We start from the raw sequence: 19,173 nt of genomic DNA, 5'->3' as shown, positions 1-19,173 counted from the left end.
TCTTGAACTATGGTGAAATATCAACTTGATCCTTCACCTTTTCGAAAATATCACTCACCTCTTTTACAAGAAAAAGATTCTATCTAATGACCTCAACCATTAGAAATCATTGTTAAGTTAAATTATATTTTTTTATAATCCCCAAAATACCCCATTTGTGAAAAGTCCAAGAGACCCTTCATTTGTTCCCCATTCTTCCCCTCTTGAAGGTCTGCAGTCTTCGTCCATTGCTATCAAACGCTTGGCCTGGCGAAGCTACATCTTCTCGCTAAGAATCGAGCTATCATTGGTGAATCTGGTGCTATTCCCCCCTTGATTCCTCTCCTCCGTTGCAGTGACCCGTGGGCACAGGAACATGATGTGATAGCTCTATTGAATCTGTCTCTACATGAAGGCAATAAAACCCCGATTACGGATGCTGGAGCTATAAAACCTCTAATTTATGTTCCTAAAACAAGCGCAGAGGTGTCGAAGCAGAACGCTGCTTGTGCTCTGCTCAGTCTCGCGTTGATCGAAGACAACAAGATCTCAATTGGTGCATACGTAGCTATTCCACCCTTGGTTTCTCTGCTCCTGAACGGCTCCACCCGCGGGAAGAAAGATGCACTTACCACGCTCTACAAACTCTGTACGGTGCGGCGAAACAAAGAGAAGCTATTAGCGCCGGAGGCTTGAAACTGCTCGTGGGGATGTTTTTAGAGCAGGGGAACGGTGGCGGAGAAGGCTATGGTGGTTTTGAGTAGTTTGGCTGCTATTCCCGAGGGCAAAACAACCATTATTGAGGAAGGCGGGATTCCGGTTTTGGTCGAAGCCATCGAGGACGGATCGATGAAAGGGAAGGAGTTCGTAGTCTTAACGCTTCTGCAACTTTGTGTGGACAGTGTTCGGAACAGAGGTTTGCTTGTAAGGGAAGGTGGAATCCCTCCGTTGGTCGCTCTCTCACAGTCAAGAAGCGCCCGAGCGAAGCACAAGGTAAGAATTATGGTTTGGGGCCTGGGATACAAATCTGCCCTTTTCTTACTCTCTATTAGGGTTCTGTTCTGCCTACTGAAATCATGGTAGCAAATAGAGATTGAGATTGAAAGTTGAAAGGCTTACAGGTTATATGCCTAATTTGATATCCTCCATCTCTCCCCGTAATCAATGCGAACTACACAATGGACATACCCCATGAGTTGCTGGTTCTTTTTATATCACATCTACAATTGTGTTTCAGATTGGTAGAGAATTAGAGATGAGATTATGTTCTTGCAACCAATTTAAATAATTCTTGCCTGTGTAGCTCACAAAATCCTTGTTTTCTTCCTATTCTAATTTAGAGATGAGTTGATTCTAACTTTGACTTTGGTTGTGCGACTCCACAGGCTGAAACATTACTTGGGTATCTCAGATCTCTAAGGAGAGAGAAAGCCAGGAAGGGAGAAGACTGGGGAACAAATGAAGGGTCTCTCGGACATTTCACAAATGGGGTATTTTGGAAATTATAAAAAAAATATAATCTGCCTGAACAGTGATTTCTAACTGTTGGAGTTATTAGATAAAATCTTTTTCTTGTGGGGGATTTGAGTGATATTTTTGAAAAAGTAAAGGGTAAAGTTGATATTTTGCCATAATTCAGGGGAGGGGAATGATGTTTACATTATTCAGAATAATAAAATTTGGGTTATTAATTTTGATGGTTAGGCTTCTAGAACAGCTATTATTGAGTTGCACTTCATAATTTTAATTGTATATTGATCATTTGATCTATTGTTTTTCTTTTAACACAAATGGTAAAAACATGTTCAATCATGGTTAGTTGGACCCTAGGAAAATTAGGACTAGGTTAGGTTGGCATGAGCCCGTTAAGGTTGGGCCTAGGCATGAGATTGATAAGATTGGGTTGGGTCTAGGTTGAGTTTTGGGGATTGTTTCACCCTTACTTGCACGCTTGCACTACAAGAAAAAAGGGTTTTTGGGACGGAAATTATCTGTCCCAAATACTAAAATAGTGTCGCTAATACATATTAGGGACAGTATAAATTTCCGTCCCAAAACTGTCGTTACAACAGCCGTCCCATAATGTAAGAGACGGAAATTTTTTTCCGTCTCTAAGTGGTTAATTGCGACAAATTTTGAGGCGGAAACTAACCGTCGCAAATAGAAACTAAAGCGATGGAAAAACCCGTCACAAATATTATGTTGCCCAGGTAACTTAGCGACAATATATTTCTGTCTCTATAACTAAAGGATTATTTGCCACCCTTACTTACCGTCGTAAACTATTAAAAAACTATGTCATTGGAGACAGATAACTACCGTCTCAAATAGGAAATTTGTTTATCATATGAGACAGATTTTTACTGTCTTTAATAATTTCCTCCTTATAGAGACAGATAACGGCCGTCCCAAATAAGAAAGGTGTTTATCATTTGAGACAGATTTTTATTGTCTTTAATAGTTTCCTCATTATAGAGACAGATTACTTCCATCTCAATTAGTAAAAGCTTTTTTTAAATACTTTATCATTTGGGACAAATTTTTTCTGTCTTGAATAATGTCCACCTTATAAAGACATATAATTTCCGTTGCAATTAAGAAAAGCTTTATGCTTTTAGAGACGGAAAAAATCCGTCTCTAAAAATCATGTAGAAAAAAAAAAATTTCATTTTGCTGGCATGCATAATATAATGACCCTGTTCTTACACATTACTAGATCTAACCAAACAACAGTTAATAATTATATCATCCAAAAGTATTAACATGAAAGAAATCCATACAAAGACTTAATATTTACATAACCCGTCTCAAAAACTAATATTTCAGAGAAATTATTCAATAGGGAACTTTGACACCTCTAAGATGAAGACTCATAGCAACATACAACTCCAACATGACATGCACTCTCCTTAAGTTGAACCATTCATCTATATACACAATTTTAGCTTTTCTATCATCAAAAAATTTCAAAACAAAAAGATATTTGGCCCAAGAGTTAAGACGCGCGCGTCAACCTTCAACAGCAACTTCAGCCTGCATAGTTTAGATACTAACGTTAGTATATTAATCAATGATTTGCAACTATTCAATGGTAAGTAATTATAAACATTATAATCAACATAAATTCATTTCACCTCGAGCATAAGGCTGACATGATCACAAGAGTTCAAAATGAATGAGATAAATGACCTTCACGATGTGAAGCATAAGGAATGTCTTTCCGTATGAAATTTTCTCCATAAACATCGTTTTAAAAACTGTAAAACTACTAATATACGATAATTAAATAGCTAGAGTATAAAACGATACCTCTATGTTCTGAGCACCGTCTTGTTGCTTCCCTACCACAATTTGCATTAGCATATTGAGCTGAGATTGCATTGTAGATATTAGCTCTTCATGCTTTGTGTTCTGCTCTCTCAGACATTTCACCTCACTCCGTAACTCGACATTCTCCCGACGAATTTCAGCAATGTCTTGTGATGACTGGAGCCAATCCTTTGGGCTTACACCTCTTCCCATTAAACACACCCATCCATGACCTTCAGGGCCCATTACTTTAGTGAAGATATCCTCATGCACATCATTGTCCATCTGTTCTTCTGCTGATTTCTTTTCTAGTTCTGCATCCATTTTTTCCTGCATGAAAATTAAAAAATAAATGAACGAGATATTATGGGTACCACAGTCTCATTTCGAAGATAATTAATTAGGAACTTATCAACCAAACTTAGAAATACATAATCACTATGGAACCAATGAAATGAAATAGAATTGCATTAACCCAAGTATAGACACCAATTTATGCGAGGTGGGCAACTGTTTTCCAAAAATACATAAAAGGGTAAGAATCACACAATGGCCTAGTGACAGCAATACTACACATCGGTCATCCAGTTTAAGCACCAAGGTTTCGCAAACTAGTGCATATGTCCATTGATTTGACAAAGGAGGAATAGAGTCTTTTACACCCGGTTCAATCAAGGTGGCCAGATTCTTTCTCATGTTTTTTTAATAAAAGTAATAAAAGGAACTAAGAATTTACTTTTGAAAACAAAAAAAATAAAAGACCTTGCCAACCTGGAGCAGGAAACTTCCAAACTCGTGTGGACTATGCTGCCCTTCCCTGTTGTAGATACTTTTTCGCTATCCCTTTCATTGGATAGCGGGTCTGATATTTTATACCCGGACCACTAAGGCACTAAGGTTCTTTTGCTTACAAAAATTATAATGAGTGAACTGTAATCACTGGTTGGAATGAAAAATTCTTTCCCAAAACATATGGTATTTTAATTCTCATTTCACAATCTTATTCAGGTTTTACTAAAAACATATGGGTGTCATTTTTTAATTTTTTTTTTTTTAAGTATTAAAACATATTCAAGAAAGCAAAGCATCAATTTTTATTCAAGAAAGCATCAAAAGGGATTACAACAACCATAAAGAGAAGAAGAGAGGGGGACCAATCCAACATGGAAAAGCTGGTAAGGGAGGACGATACTGGATGGAAAGAAGCTGGAAAGCACCAAGTTAAAACAAAGAGGCGAATTATTTCTATCGGTATATGGAACAGCAGAGAAATCAGTCCCAAGCCTGCTCCTGATTTCAATATATTCCATTGTCCACGGCATATATGAACACTTCATCTGTTCCATTAATAGCCTAAGTGCAAAAAAAAAAAACTAAAAGGTTCAATAACCATACCATGTTCTGCTCAACTATGTCGTTTAAAGGAGATCCATCCTTCCTAGTATGCGTCACCTTATAAAGCTGCAGTCGAGTGGGAGGCACTCCGTCTGGGTGCTCCTTACGCTAAGCAAAAAATATACTACATATTAAAGCTTGGGTCTTTGAGAGGTAAAAAAATACATACACAAGGCATTCATAAAACAGAGTTTAATATGAACAAAACAAACGGACGCAGTACCATATTCCCCATATTACCTTCTTTTCCCGTACTTGTGCAAAGCTTTGTTTCCCTGCTGTGTGGCTCGTACGGAGCTCTTCCCTATTAGTCTTATTACGGGTACACATGGCCTAATATGTATACAAAACAAACAAATTTTACCACCGGCATTTAACTTTTGTACTTGTCTCAACTGATATACTAAGAATAAGCCCAACTAAAAATTGAGAACATAAAAATAATAGCTTAATATATCATATACCTTAAAGTTGTCAGTATCCCATATATGGAGTAGATCTAGCCATTGATCCACCGGAACACGTTTATCACGATTTTGTACTCGTTCTAGGTGGGTGGTATACCGATCATATACATTTTTCTTCATGTCAAACTTAAAATTCCTCCATCGGTCATCCAGTTTTTGTAATGTCCATTTCTTGTCTCCAGCAGCGAGGTCAAATTTATCCTATAAAAAAAAAATAATAAATAAACCAATACTTAGATATACATTTTAAACATATTGAGATATTTAATTTGGATGTCATATTACCATAATTTGCTTGAATGCTTCATCTTTGTGTTCCTTTGGAATTTTCCTCCAATCTGCATAGTTGCATGGAATCAATGCAGGAGTCCGTGCAAGTGTCCCAATCCAGGTCATCAACTGGGATGTCTCTTCACCACATGGTATCCCGAACTCATTTCGCAATACTTTCACTTTCTGGCCTTTCGGCATATGAGCAATTTTAAGGCCCCTTGCATATCCTCGCCTCTTTATCGTACTTGGTGCAGAATCTACATGCCAAAGTGACCAGTAATTAAGAAAAAATAATAGAACTAATGCCTTAAAATTAGATATGGATTTATTAGACTACATTCATTAACTAACACATGAACTAACCTGAATCCGTTCCTTCCATAAAATCATCATAGTCATGGCTGTCTTCCATCAGCTGTGGATCAGAGGGTCCATCTAGGATAGGTTCAGACTGTCGAAAAAAAGATGACTGTTGCGGAACAGGCACAGACTGGCTTTGCAAATCCTCTCGATGGGATACATGATAAGGATCAGACAGGTGGACATGAGGTGAATGTTCAATAGCCACAGGCCGACTCTGCAAATTCTCTCTACGGGGTACATGGTAAGGACTAGACCGTCGGACATTAGATTGTTGTTCAACAACCACAGGTTGGGTATGCAACTCCTCCCTACGAGGTACACTGTTACGTCCAGCATGCATGTTTTTCTTTGCTGACACCTGTGATAAAGAAGTTAAAAGTAAAATCATCAATAACATATAAATGAACAGAATAACATACTGAAGCATATAATTATTTGAAATCTAATATATTATCATTAAATGTTTCTAAATTTCCATACCCGTCATGATAGTTCAATTAAGTATATTGTCATCTGAATTTCCCATTATATTTATGAGTTCGATGGGGGTGTCAACTATCAATCCCTCCATATCAAGCCTTCTCCAACTAATAGTGGCATCACCATCAAATTCCAAACCTCCCGTATGTTGGATAATATCTATTTGGTTCTGTGAGTGTCTCTGATCAAGTTCTTTCGAAGCCGCCCCTTCAATGTCATAAGTATCTCTAACCTTTGTCTTTATGACAACATGCCAATCTGGCTTGAGGGGATCTGGCACATAAAACACTTGCTCTGCTTGCGAAGCAAATATAAAGGGATCATCAAGCTCATTTTGACCAGTATGCATTAAATGGTTGAAATTCACTAGGGTGAATCCATGCTCATCTTTCATTAATCCTTTTTCACTATTAGCCCAATCACACCTAAATAAAAACATACCAAGATTACCGGAGTATTCCAACTCGATCACTTGCTTCAAAACACCATAATAAGTGACTATTCCTTCAATAGGTTTTCTATCTCTACAACTTGAAAAACTTTGTGTCCATGCCTTTACAAGTACCCCACTATTCTGAGTTCTTCTATTACTTTCACGTGCTTTGGTGTGAAACCTTATCCCATTAATTAAGTAACCCGTATAACTTCTTGCCTCAAACTTAGGACCGCTGGCTAGCGATCTAATATGTTCAGGCACCTCAACCCCAATTCGGCATAATTTCATAATCTAAAAGAAAATTAAACAAAATTAAATTAGAGAATTTTCAATAAATATCTATATATGAAGCTCCAAAATTAATTGAAAGTGTTACACTTACATGCTCATTAAACCATTTGGGAAACTTCCGAGCATGTGAATCCTTAACCTTGCGTGGTTCCGCTCTACGACCTAAATCCCTCATGATTTTCTCGTAATGTTGTCTACAAATCATATAGTTAAAAGGTTACACACTAATGATTTACCATAAACATATATACTCTAAAAAAAAAATTATGATAGGATACTCACGCACGGTATCTTTTTATGCCGTCATAATTCATTAGAATATATCGATGTGCTTGGATCCTTTCCATCATGTCTAATCGAATCATCTCACACTTCCCTAGAGGCTTACCATAGCTTGGAATTAAAGAGACTGAATCTTCTACTTCTATTGAACCTGTATTCCTAGCCGGGCGATTAAATATTGTTTCTACACCTTCGAAGTATCTAGATAGAAAAATTAGGCACTCATCTGCAAGGTAACCTTCTGCTATTGAACCTTCTGGGTGGCTACGATTGCGCATGTAGTTTTTGAGTTGCTTAAGGAACCTACACATAGTAACATTATGAACAACTGTCATAAAACAATTTAGATGAGAGTGACATCTAATAGCAATGGGTTTTAATTACTGAATAGCAAAATGAACAATAATTACATATACTTATAAACTGTAAGGACTGACCTTTCAATGGGGTACATCCAACGATATTGGACTGGACCAGCCATCCTTGCCTCGAATGCTAAATGTATAATCAAATGCACCATTATATCGAAGAATCCAGGTGGGAATATCCTTTCTAGATTGCAAAGTGTTACAACAATGCTTTCTTCAAGTTTCTTGAAGTCATCCTCTTTACCAACTTTGTCACATATATCCCTAAAAAATTGACATAATTCCATCAAGATTGATCTAACATTCTTAGGTAAAATATTGCGCAAGGCCACTGGTAGAATTTGTTGGATCAGAATATGACAATCATGGCTCTTCATTCCTGATATTTTTCGTTCTTTGACTTGCACACACCGTGCAATATTACTAGAATAACTGTCTGGAACCTTGACACTATTTATAAGTGTACAAAACACATCCTTGTCCTTAGTAGACAAACTGTAGCAAGCAGAGGGAATAAACACTTTATTCTTTCCTTCAATAATCTGTGGATGCAAATCTGGTCGTATATGCATATCTTTCAAATCAAGGCGTGCATTCATAGTATCTTTGGTTTTATCTTTAAGATCCAACAATGTGCCGATAATACTGTCACACACATTCTTCTCAATATGCATAACGTCTAAATTATGACGGACTATAAGATCTTTCCAGTAAGGCAAATCAAAAAATATACTCTTTTTCTTCCAGTTTAGTGGGAGCTCGGGCTGTTTCAAACTTCGTTTCCTCTTCCTTCCTTTCTTTCCATCATCATCCCTTCCAAATGGGGGAAATTGAACACCCTCAAGTTGTTCTAACACTTCATACCCAGAAAGTGGCTCCGGCTGACCTCTATGTTCTTCATGGCCATCAAAAGTTCTCTTATCACGCCGAAATCTGTGATCACTGGGAAGGAATCGACGATGGCCCAAATAACAATGTTTTCCCCCATATTTCAGCCAACGAGATGAGGTATCCTTGTTGCAACAAGGACAAGCCAATGCACCTTTAGTGCTCCAACCCGATAGGTTTGCATATGCTGGAAAATCATTAATGGTCCATAACAAGCATGCATGTAACTTAAATGTCTCCTTCTTATGTACATCATATGTCTCAACACCATTATGCCACAACTCTTTTAATTCTTCTATTAAAGGCTGCAAATATATATCTATATTGTTCCCAGGTTGTTTTGGGCCAGGTATAAGCAATGTAAGAATGACGAAGGGTTGCTTCATGCACATCCATGGGGGTAAGTTGTATGGCACCACCATAACAGGCCACGTGCTGTGCGATAAAGTCATCGTCTTAAACGGATTGAATCCATCACTTGCTAGACCAAGCCTCACATTACGAGGATCCTTACTAAAATCTGGATACCGCATATCGAAGTCCTTCCATTCTTTAGAATCAGCTGGGTGTCGTAACCGTTGGTCATCAACACGTTGTTCATGATGCCATCGCATACTAGAAGATGTTTTTGTAGACATATATAACCTTTGCAGCCTTGGGATCAGAGGAAAATGACGCAATATCTTAACAGGGATTTTCTTGCCTTTATTTTCTCTTTTCTCATACCTTGATGTGCCACATATTTTGCAAGAGGTGGCAGTGGCTGATTCCTTCCAATACAACATACAGTCATTGCTGCATGCATCAATCTTTACATAATTGAGTCCTAGTTCTTTAATAATCTTCTTTGCTTCGTACAAGGAATTTGGCAATGTATTTGGCTCTGGCAGTGCCTCTCTTAATAAGTCTAGCAACATTGAGAAGGCTTTGTCACTCAAATTGCAGAGACACTTTATATGATATAGCTGAATAAGGAAGGACAACTTAGTAAACTTATTACATCCGGGATATAATTCTTGCTTTGCATCTTCCATTAATCTCTCGAACTTCTCTGCCTCAATATTTTGCCCCATTACAGGCTCACCTGTGGCACGATTCTCAGTTGCTTCAAGTGCATCTCTCCCCCATAACTCATTTAACATGTTCTGTGTGCTATCAAACCTATCACCTTCATCACATACCACATTATGTACATCCGGAGCTGTATTTGAAGTTGAAGCTTCTCCATGGAAACTCCAAATTGTGTAACTCCTTAGAAATCCATTCAATATGAGATCTTCAAACACTTCTTCGCGAGTCTTTAACAATTGATTTATGCACTTCACACATGGGCATAAGATCATTCCCCCTAGATCAACATGACTGAATGCATGATCAAGGAATTTTTTTACTTCCTCCCAATATAATGGGGATGCCCTAAAACATGGTTCCTTCGACCTTGCAATCCAACTTCTAGACATAACTTTAATATGTTACTCGTCCAAATGCTACCAAACCTTCACAATAGTACCTATAAATGTAAAGGAAAAAAACGCTTAACCATGAAGCAATAAATCAACTCGTAACTAGACTTGGTTGAAGTAAGAAATATGTACCATTGTAAATAAAAATAATAATAAGGAAAAAGAGAAATTGGCCTCAACACAATCTGTATTTATGTACTATCAACCCATGGTCAAAATATGTTAAGGCCAACGTAGGTAATTTTATGGGGGTGGGAGTGATGATTGTTAATGTGGAACCGACTTCCCTGACTCACACGTGACTTATCAATAGAAATAAAGTAAGAAGATTGTGCGGTGAAGCTTTATAAATTAAATGTTGAAAGTGCGTTCTATTTTACAAGGTTGTACTGCTTACTTGTATAAACTGAAGGCACTTGATTAAACGAAAACTGTATGACATTCAATTTTATAAGGATATACAACTTACTTCTCTAAATAGAGGGCACAAATAAAAAAATAAAAAATAATACAAAGAATCACTAGGTCTTATTACCCCCCTTTTAACCACAACAGTAAGTAATGAGAACTGTATAACACAATCTACCACTCTATGATAGGCCACAATAATTCGAAGTTGGTTTTTGGATTCCATATATGACTCAAAAATGCATAATACATAGATCAACATAAGTAAAGGGCAATAAGAATAGGCCAGGATGAGCGAAAATACCGTAGCTTGTTTCTGTAGTTTAGTATCCTCCATATTCTGCCTCATATCTGTATAAAATTGATATGCATCAATACCCTTGTCAAGTAAATGAACATCAATTCCAATATAATCAACTCGGATAAATATATTATGCAAATTAGAATAAAGTAATTCCAAATTGATTGGAACCATGACAAACAGATTCACCCAATATGCTCTGAAATCGAAGGGAATTGATTGCCTTCGATTTCAACGTAAAATATAAAAGTTATATATGAAAAGTCTAATTACTCAATATGACAAATTTATAAGTAGTGATAACAAAAGTTTCCTTTTAATTGTTTTCAATCTCAATTCCTTTATCTGCCCTTTACTTGCAACCAAATAGAGTAAAAAAGGAAACCCCTTGTTTAAGGAGTTAAAAAAAAAGGGAGGGAGAGAAAAGAAGAACCGATGAATTGATACTGTACATATTAGAAGAAGAAACGGTCTTTTAATCTAAACTAGCATTAATTTCCATCTAAAGTATTCGTTCCAATTTACTCTATCAAACATACTTCTAAACTTCCTTGCACAGTTCCTTGATGCAGTGGTTGTCTCCCTTCTTCCAAAACAATTGTTCAATTAACAAATTCAAATGGTTTTTCTTTTGCGTTTGTTTTTGCCAATGATTTGACTGCGCCAAAAGACAGATCAATGCACGTGAGGGAACAAAGAAAGGAATGGTTAGGGGTTTAGAGCAGAAATCTATTTGTTAAAATTAACGAAATATCTTGATCTCAACCAAAATAGAAAGGGTAAAAGAGATTTCTGCTTAATAAAAAAAGAATCAAACTTCACATTCAAGACAGAGTTTAACAAAAAGAATTTTTTTACTAAAAATTCTGTATTTTACACTCTTGCTACAGCCACCAATACCACCACAGAACAGAAGATATAATTCTGTTAATATGCATTCCATACGTGTTTCTACTCTGTTTTAGTAGCAGAAATATATTTTTTCCAGTTTTACCATACGACATTTTTTTTGGTACAGAAGCATTCCAGTTTTACCATACGACATTATTGAGTGTTGATAATATAAACCAATTTCATAAGTAGACTGTAAATTAATAAATATAAACCATCAATTAAGCTACCGAAACCCACCATCACATTATTTTTCAAAACCTTTATAGTTGTAGCAAATTGAAATACAAAGTTCAGCATCACTTACATCTTACTGAATGCAACCCCTTTCCATCCATAATAGACAGCAATGCATGTTACAAATTCCGTTCTTTAGACAGAGGACAGCTAAGTAAACTAGACCCAGACAGAAACTAAAACCCAACACATGATTGCTAATATCAACATAAAATTCTTGCAGTCATAAGAGTTATTCAATCCAAGAGGTCACTACATCTTGAATAAGTCGTTCGCCATCAGTTGAATCGCAAATCCTAAGTAGTAGTAACAGAATCAGAAGAGAGAAAATTGAGAGAATAGGAGAAAAAGGAAACTGGGCTACCAGAGGTATGCCAACCCACTCACATTATCTCCTTTAGTTACCTAATGAAATAGTGAAGAAACGTAAAGGAAGAACCTATACACACAAATTTTCCAAGTATACTATTTGTTCCTACCAACGAAATGGCTCTCTGGTGGAAAAGAAGGGAAGGGAAAGAAAATTAAACTAGAACAAAAATGAAATGGATACAATTTTAGAGTCATTATCAACAATGATTGCTTAACTAAAAAATTCCTAGATCTAACAACTTCGAAATTGAATAAGAAAATAAAGAATCCAATGGAAAAGTTGACTATCATATACGGTAAGATTTTGGAGTAGTTACACGAGCATGATTATAAAGTTTCTTCTACCTCATCTATCACCACTTCAGTCATGTCTACTTTGATGTCCTCAACATAGACCTTTTATGGGAGGATATCTACTTGTTGCTTTCCATCTTCAAAACCTTAGTTGTCAAAGCATCGCATAGCAAGCGGCTTTGTCTGGATAAGCGCCTTGGTCGCATAGGCGACACCTTGGCACCTTGTTTGTGCCGCCTTAACTCTTAAACTTGAAAAAATTGAAGGTAAATAATCTCAGCCAGATAGTTATTCATATTGGCCCCAAACCACTGTTCATGCAAACAGTCTCACATGAACATGCTATACCTCTAACTTAAGCTAGTTAATTTCCCTTGATCATTTAATGATACTGATGACCATGAGATGGGTTTCTTCCTTCACCATTGAAAGAAAATTCAGTTGTTCAATAGAGAATCTATTTACCCATATTTGATGCCCAAATAACAATAGAAAATTCAGTTGTTCAATAGCTTTCTTTGTGGAACACACTTTTCCTGTCCCTTGGTTCCCTTACAAGGCGTGCAGTTGGAATAACTGTAATCCTGAACCATGGGTCCATAGCCGATGAACACAGCCGCTGAAATGGCCTCAATTCACAGTAACCAGGTAGAGAAACTGCTCTGACTGGTAGGGTCTTATAGCTCCAAATGGAAAATAAACCTCAGTGCAAAAGCTGACAAGAAACCACAATTCTTCTATGTAGAAGAAGAAGAAGAAGAAGAAGAAGAATGAAAGTTCATCAAATCCTAGCTGAATTTACCCCCCATCAACAGCACTGATGTGGAAATGCACTAGAATCAGAATTATCAGGTGCAGAAGGCATTAAACGCACAACTCCTACAGGGTCCATAAAGATCCAATCTGCATTTGGTATCTATAAATAAACATAAAATAAAATAAAAAGGAGGAAAGATAACCCAACAACTCCAATTTTCACCTGTCCTCCATTATTCTATTATCTAAACATAAAAGGCAGAATATCCTTTCTGTAAAGAGGTGAGGGGAAAAAAAATTAATAATAATAAAGAAACAAGGAACAAAAAGAGAAAGAAATACAACAGACAAAGCAATGAAGAGAAGACGTTCTACATCCATCAATATCATATACCAAGCCCTAAATAGTACAAATAAATAAATAACTAAATAATCACATATAAGAACTAATGGGTAGAGTGAGCTCCAGAACCTCAAAACACATCAATACTTCTAAACGAAAACAGAAGCTCCAACCTAGTTCAGATAAAGGAAAAACAGAAGCACAGGACAAGCATAAACACACGAATGAAGAATAACCCATTTGAGTACAAGCTAAGGGACAACAATAGAATAGACAGATACCTAAGAAACAAAGATTATTTGATGGTAACTAAAATTTATCAGGATTCAACATAAAATTTGATGCAAACTGTTCCATGATCAGCCATCATAATCACATATTTTTAAACCATTCAATCTCTGGAACTGCAGCACAAATAATGGATCAATTTAATTTCTAATTCAAGATTAATATGTTACTCACCGTTGTATCCCATGAATTAGTTCTGGATATGGGTATTGAATTCATTCTGAAATTTGGGAAAGCATTAAAAGGGCACTTCTGTGGATTCATCTCATATACCACACTGCTCATAGGTGTAAAGAAAAATTAAAGAAAAAAAAAAAAAGAGCAAGAATACTCATCCAAACATATTAAGAAACACTACAATGATCATGGTAAAAGACAGTAACTCCACCATTTCCATGGATTTCTCTCTTATGCTGATTTAATGGTAAGGATAGATCAAAATACAAGAAAAATCGTAATAAAGAAAAGTGAGATAGGAAAATAGCATACCTGACTTAGGGTTTCAGCTTTTGGGAAGAAAGATGATCGAGTTTCTTCAGGGGTTCTTGACAATGGTTGCTCTCACTTCATGGGAAACCAGGCACTGTTAGATCTTCCATTTTGAAAAAGCTCGGTTGAAATATGACTGGATTTAATGATAAGGAAAAGATCTAAATACAAGAAAAATCATAATGAAGAGAAGTGAGAGAGGGAAATAGCATACCTGAGTTCGGGTTTCACCTTTTGGAAAGGAAGATGATCGATTTTGAGGGAGATTTACAGCGGTACTCTCACTTCTTGGGAAACAGGGAGTGAAGGCGGAAAGGCTTTACTCTTAGATTTTGAAAAACTCGGTTGTAATATGAGATTTAATGGTAATGAATAGATCAAAATACAAGAAAAATCATAATAAAGAGAAGTGAGAGAGGGAAATAGCATACCTGAGTTCGGGTTTCACCTTTCGGAAAGGAAGATGATCGATTTTGAGGGAGATTTACAGCGGCTGCTCTCACTTCGTGGGAAACAGGGATACATGAAGGCGGAAAGGCTTTACTCTTAGATTTTGAAAAACTCGGTTGTAATATGAGATTTAATGGTAATGAATAGATCGAAATACAAGAAAAATCATAATAAAGAGAAGTGGGAGAGGAAAATAGCGTACCTGATTTTGGGTTTCAGTTTTGGGAAGGAAGATGATCGGATTTCTTGGAGATTTACAATGGTTGCTCACTGCGTGGGAAACCAGTGAGTGAAGGCGTGAAATATAATGACCCTGTTAGGTCTTCGATTTTGGAAAATCTCGGTTGAAATATGACGAGCAGGTATGCGAGCATCGGCTATGATTTTGGAAAAGAGGAATGCGAGCAGCGGCGTAGTGATTTTCCCCTTCATAATTCCAGAGTTGTCGAAATATGGAAAAGCGCGGTTGGCTAAGTGTTGCGCGGGAAGGTGAAATATGTGAGCAGTAGCGATGGAGAATAAACCGTCCCAATTCATAATACTTGAGACAGAATAAAATCCGTCCCTAAATATGGGACGGTTAAAATCTGTCTCAAAATCTGTCTCAATTGCTACATAGGTATGTGTTAGATCAAACACCAAGAAACACGAATAAAGAGAGACAATAGATCCGTACGACACAGAGATTTAACGAGGTTCACACACCAGGGTGGTGTGCTACGTCCTCGGGCGAAGAAGAAGATGATTCACTATGCAGAAGAAGGATTACACCCTAGCAGCGGCGAGGAAGAACTCGCCCTGAAACCCTAGCTTCGTGAAAACCCTAGAATACAATGACTCTCAACAAGCAACAGTACATTATATATATATACGCCAAATAGCGGTTCGACCCATCGGGTCGCGGTCGATCCGGTCGAACCATACCGCGGGGGCTACGCCCCCGCACCCCCATACGAGATCAGTGATGGGCTCCGGGCTTGGGCCTATCGGCCCAAGCCCTCTACTTCCATCACAGATCTCAGAAAATTTCCCATTCGGGTCACCACCAAAATATGTCGGATCGGGTCAATCTTCAAAACGGGTCAAGAATTCGAGACAAACTTAACAGTATGCCAATTTAGAGACGGAAAACTATCTGTCATAATAGATATAAAACTGATAGGAAAATACGTGAGCAGTAGCGATGGAGTATAAAATGTCCCAATTCGTAATACTTGAGACAGAAAATAATCTGTCCCTAAATATGGGACGGTTATAATCTGTCTCAATTGCTTCATAACTAGGGACAAAATTATTTTTGTCCCTAATTGTCCATTTAGAGATGGAAAAACTGTCCGTCGTAATAGATATAAATTCAATCGCTGACGGGACGGAAATATCTGTCTCAAAAATTGAGACGGTAAGTTTTCTGTCCCAATTGTTAAATATATAGGGACAGTACAATGGCAACGGAAATAACCCGTCTCAAATATTGCGACGGTATATTTTTTGTCTCAAATAATCAAAATTTAGCGATGAATTTATTTATGTCTCGAATGATTAATTTAGGAGACAGAAAATATGTCCGTCTCTAAAAAAGTGTCGCAAATACCCCTTTTTCTTGTAGTGTAAGACAACTAGGTCGTCAGGAAACAGGTATAAAAAATCTCTAGCAACCTCTATGTCTACCAAAGCAGGTCCTTGTACCCTTGTATCTATAATGCTGGCAAGGTAGCCTTGGCACCCCTGGTGGATCAATCGCCTAGGTTGGATGGCTGATATTAATGGGAGCGATGATACACCCAACTTAACTCCGGAATACTTGACTTCTTCCTCATTTTTTGGTCTGAAAACTACTTCTTTCTCAAAACAGTGAATACAGGCATGGTAGGTGGTCAACCAATCCATGCCCAATATCACATCAAAATCTTTCATCTCTAGTAGTACCAGATTTGCTGCTAGCTTTCTACCCTCAATTTGTATAATACAAGTCTCATACATCGTATCTATTAATATCATAGCTCCTGATGGAGTAGCTACACACAGCTGGTGATTCATGATTGTGGGGAATTCACATATCCTTATAGCAAAAGTGTGCGAGATAAATGATTGTGTGGACCCTGAGTCAAATAATGTATATGCAAACTGCTCTGCAATGCTTAACATACCTGACATGCATCATAATAATTATCGTATTGTAAGTTTATTCTATATGAGATTCTACTAACTTAATCATATTAAACAAGGGCTTTAGTGTAGGGGTACCTGACACCACTAATGGTGAAGTCTTTGCATCCTCTGCAGTCATGGAAAAGACTCTTCCTTGAGCTCTAGGCTTCTGGTCATTATGGGTACTATGACCACTCTGCGATCCCTGTCCTGTCTATTTGGTCTACTGCATTTGCTGGCCCTAGAAAGTCTGGCGATCCTGGCGTGGCTGGTAGAACTGGTTGAACTGGCATTGCTGTCCACCCTGATTGCCCTGATTCATGCAATCTCTAGCCATATACCCATGTAATCCACATCTAAAACAAACATTAACCCCAAGTAAGCACTAACCTCGGTGTGACTTTCCACACTTGGGACAAACAACCATAGAAGCTTGTTGGTCATCTCTAGATCTCTGTTGTTTTTGGGAAGGAGTAGTTCGAGCATCAGATGGAGCTTATGGACGTTTCCCATGACTTATATCCTCAATAGGAGGTGGTCCTATACCACACCCAACAAACATCCTAGCCCGTTTGAGCACATCTTTGTAGGTAGGTAATTTCAAAATGATAATGCTAGCCTGGATGTGGGGACTTAACCCCCTCTCAAACTGTCGAGCCTTACGTTCATCTGTATCCATGACATGAGGAGCAAATATCGAAAGCTCCTGAAATTTTTGAACATACTCAGATAATGGGTTAGAACCCTGCTTCAATTGAAAAAGTTCACATTCCTTCTTCTGCCGTAAATCAATTGGAAAGTACTAGTCCAAAAAGGCACCTATGAATCTAGCCCAAGTCAATGGTTGTGGACCTTCCTCAAGAGTACGGCGGGTAGAATTCCACCAATATGCTGCCTCACCCCTCAACATAAAGGTAGCACAAGCCACCTTCTGTAGGTCTGTGATATCAAGTAGCTCAAATATCATCTCCACTTCCTTTATCCAAGTTGGCGGCCAAAGGGGATCTGATCCAATGCCCATAAACTCTGAGGGTCCTAACCTTTTGAACTGCTCCAACATTCTAGTCATCTCTATTCCTTGAGTATACTGGGCATAACAGCCAGCTGCTACTGAAGTTGACTGTTCATAGATAGCATTGACTAAAGTACCAATCGCATTCATAACATCATGTTGTGCCCATGCCATTACAGCCGGTGGCGATGGCAAAACATCACCCTCTGGATGGTGTTGATAGTGCTGGGGATGTAAATGAGGTGGGGCATTCTCATCTGGTGCCACATACCAGCCTTGGTGTTGATGAGGTGGTACTTCTCCACCATGTGCTATACTAGCAGCTTGTTAGGTTGCCCCAGGGTCTACACTAGGAGCATCTTGAACTGGGATAGTCCGACGTGCTCCTCCTGTCCTTCTTGGTGGCATTTTACTGGCAATCACAACAAGAAGAACTTATTAGCTAGCTACCAACATAACTTTGACAATCTCTTAATTGTAAATTATATCTATCATACTTGAGCAATAATCATATACTTAGTTGTCGTATCATTACCAATTCTATGATATCAATAACTCTTAGTTCTACTTCACAATTAAAATCCCCAAGTGAAATATGTCTTTTATAACTTATACTCTATTTTACTCCATAGATAACTATGAATTAAATAACCTAGGTCTAAACTTCCCAAATCCGTTTTCCAATCATTCTCAAAAACTAGCTCTGATACCATACTGTAATGCCCCCAAATCCGGGTAAGATATGGGCGCAGGCCCTCACGGGCCACTGTTAAATAATGGCATAATCTTACAATTCTTTTACCCAAACACATACTCAGTGGAAACTAATCTAAAAACATATCAAAATTTCTGCAACGGAAGCTAAGTCGTCATACTTATAACTTCATTACACATTAACAGTCTTAATATGTCTATATTTATCAAATACAATAAACGACGGTAATCCATTGTAAAGTTATTACAACATTCTTTCAAAAAGTCTAGCAAAGTCTGAAATAATTATATCTTCAGATTATTCCTTGGAGGAAGGAAAATCAGCACCTCATCACCAAATACACATTGTGCACAACGACATGGCACATTATGGCTCTGTAAAATAGTTATATATCATGGGGTAAGCTCAACTAGCTTAGTGAGGAAAACACAATCATATCATGAAGTAAAACATGCATGACTAAAGAACCATCATA

At 37.6% G+C, this 19,173-nt stretch overlaps 1 protein-coding gene and 1 pseudogene across 2 annotated transcripts; one reads left to right on the top strand and one right to left on the bottom strand.

Moving 5' to 3' along the window:
- The window catches only part of LOC122060689, a 3,186-nt pseudogene extending 1,512 nt beyond the window's left edge, over positions 1-1,674 (top strand).
- A 1,024-nt stretch (positions 1,675-2,698) lies between these two features.
- Positions 2,699-15,195, bottom strand: LOC122061323. Of its 2 annotated transcripts, XM_042624553.1 has the most exons (15): positions 15,026-15,195; positions 14,805-14,875; positions 14,588-14,697; positions 14,374-14,448; positions 10,707-10,753; positions 7,713-10,041; positions 7,276-7,578; positions 7,085-7,187; positions 5,787-6,144; positions 5,436-5,680; positions 5,148-5,351; positions 4,924-5,016; positions 4,684-4,791; positions 3,289-3,618; positions 2,699-3,012 (listed from the first exon to the last, which is right to left on the bottom strand). In XM_042624553.1, the coding sequence occupies exons 6-15, from the start codon at positions 9,989-9,991 to the stop codon at positions 2,989-2,991; spliced, it is 4,047 nt and encodes a 1,348-aa protein (XP_042480487.1). In that variant the 5' UTR covers positions 9,992-10,041; positions 10,707-10,753; positions 14,374-14,448; positions 14,588-14,697; positions 14,805-14,875; positions 15,026-15,195; the 3' UTR covers positions 2,699-2,988. The 2 variants fall into 2 exon arrangements, with proteins under 2 accessions (XP_042480487.1, XP_042480488.1); XM_042624554.1 differs by lacking the exon at positions 14,588-14,697.
- Positions 15,196-19,173: the final 3,978 nt, after the last annotated feature.

This window comes from Macadamia integrifolia, chromosome 14 (assembly GCF_013358625.1).
Source record: "Macadamia integrifolia cultivar HAES 741 chromosome 14, SCU_Mint_v3, whole genome shotgun sequence".
Classification (NCBI taxonomy): domain Eukaryota; kingdom Viridiplantae; phylum Streptophyta; class Magnoliopsida; order Proteales; family Proteaceae; genus Macadamia; species Macadamia integrifolia.
Note: the sequence above shows the minus strand (reverse complement) of the source record. Positions and strands in the feature narration are given on the sequence as shown.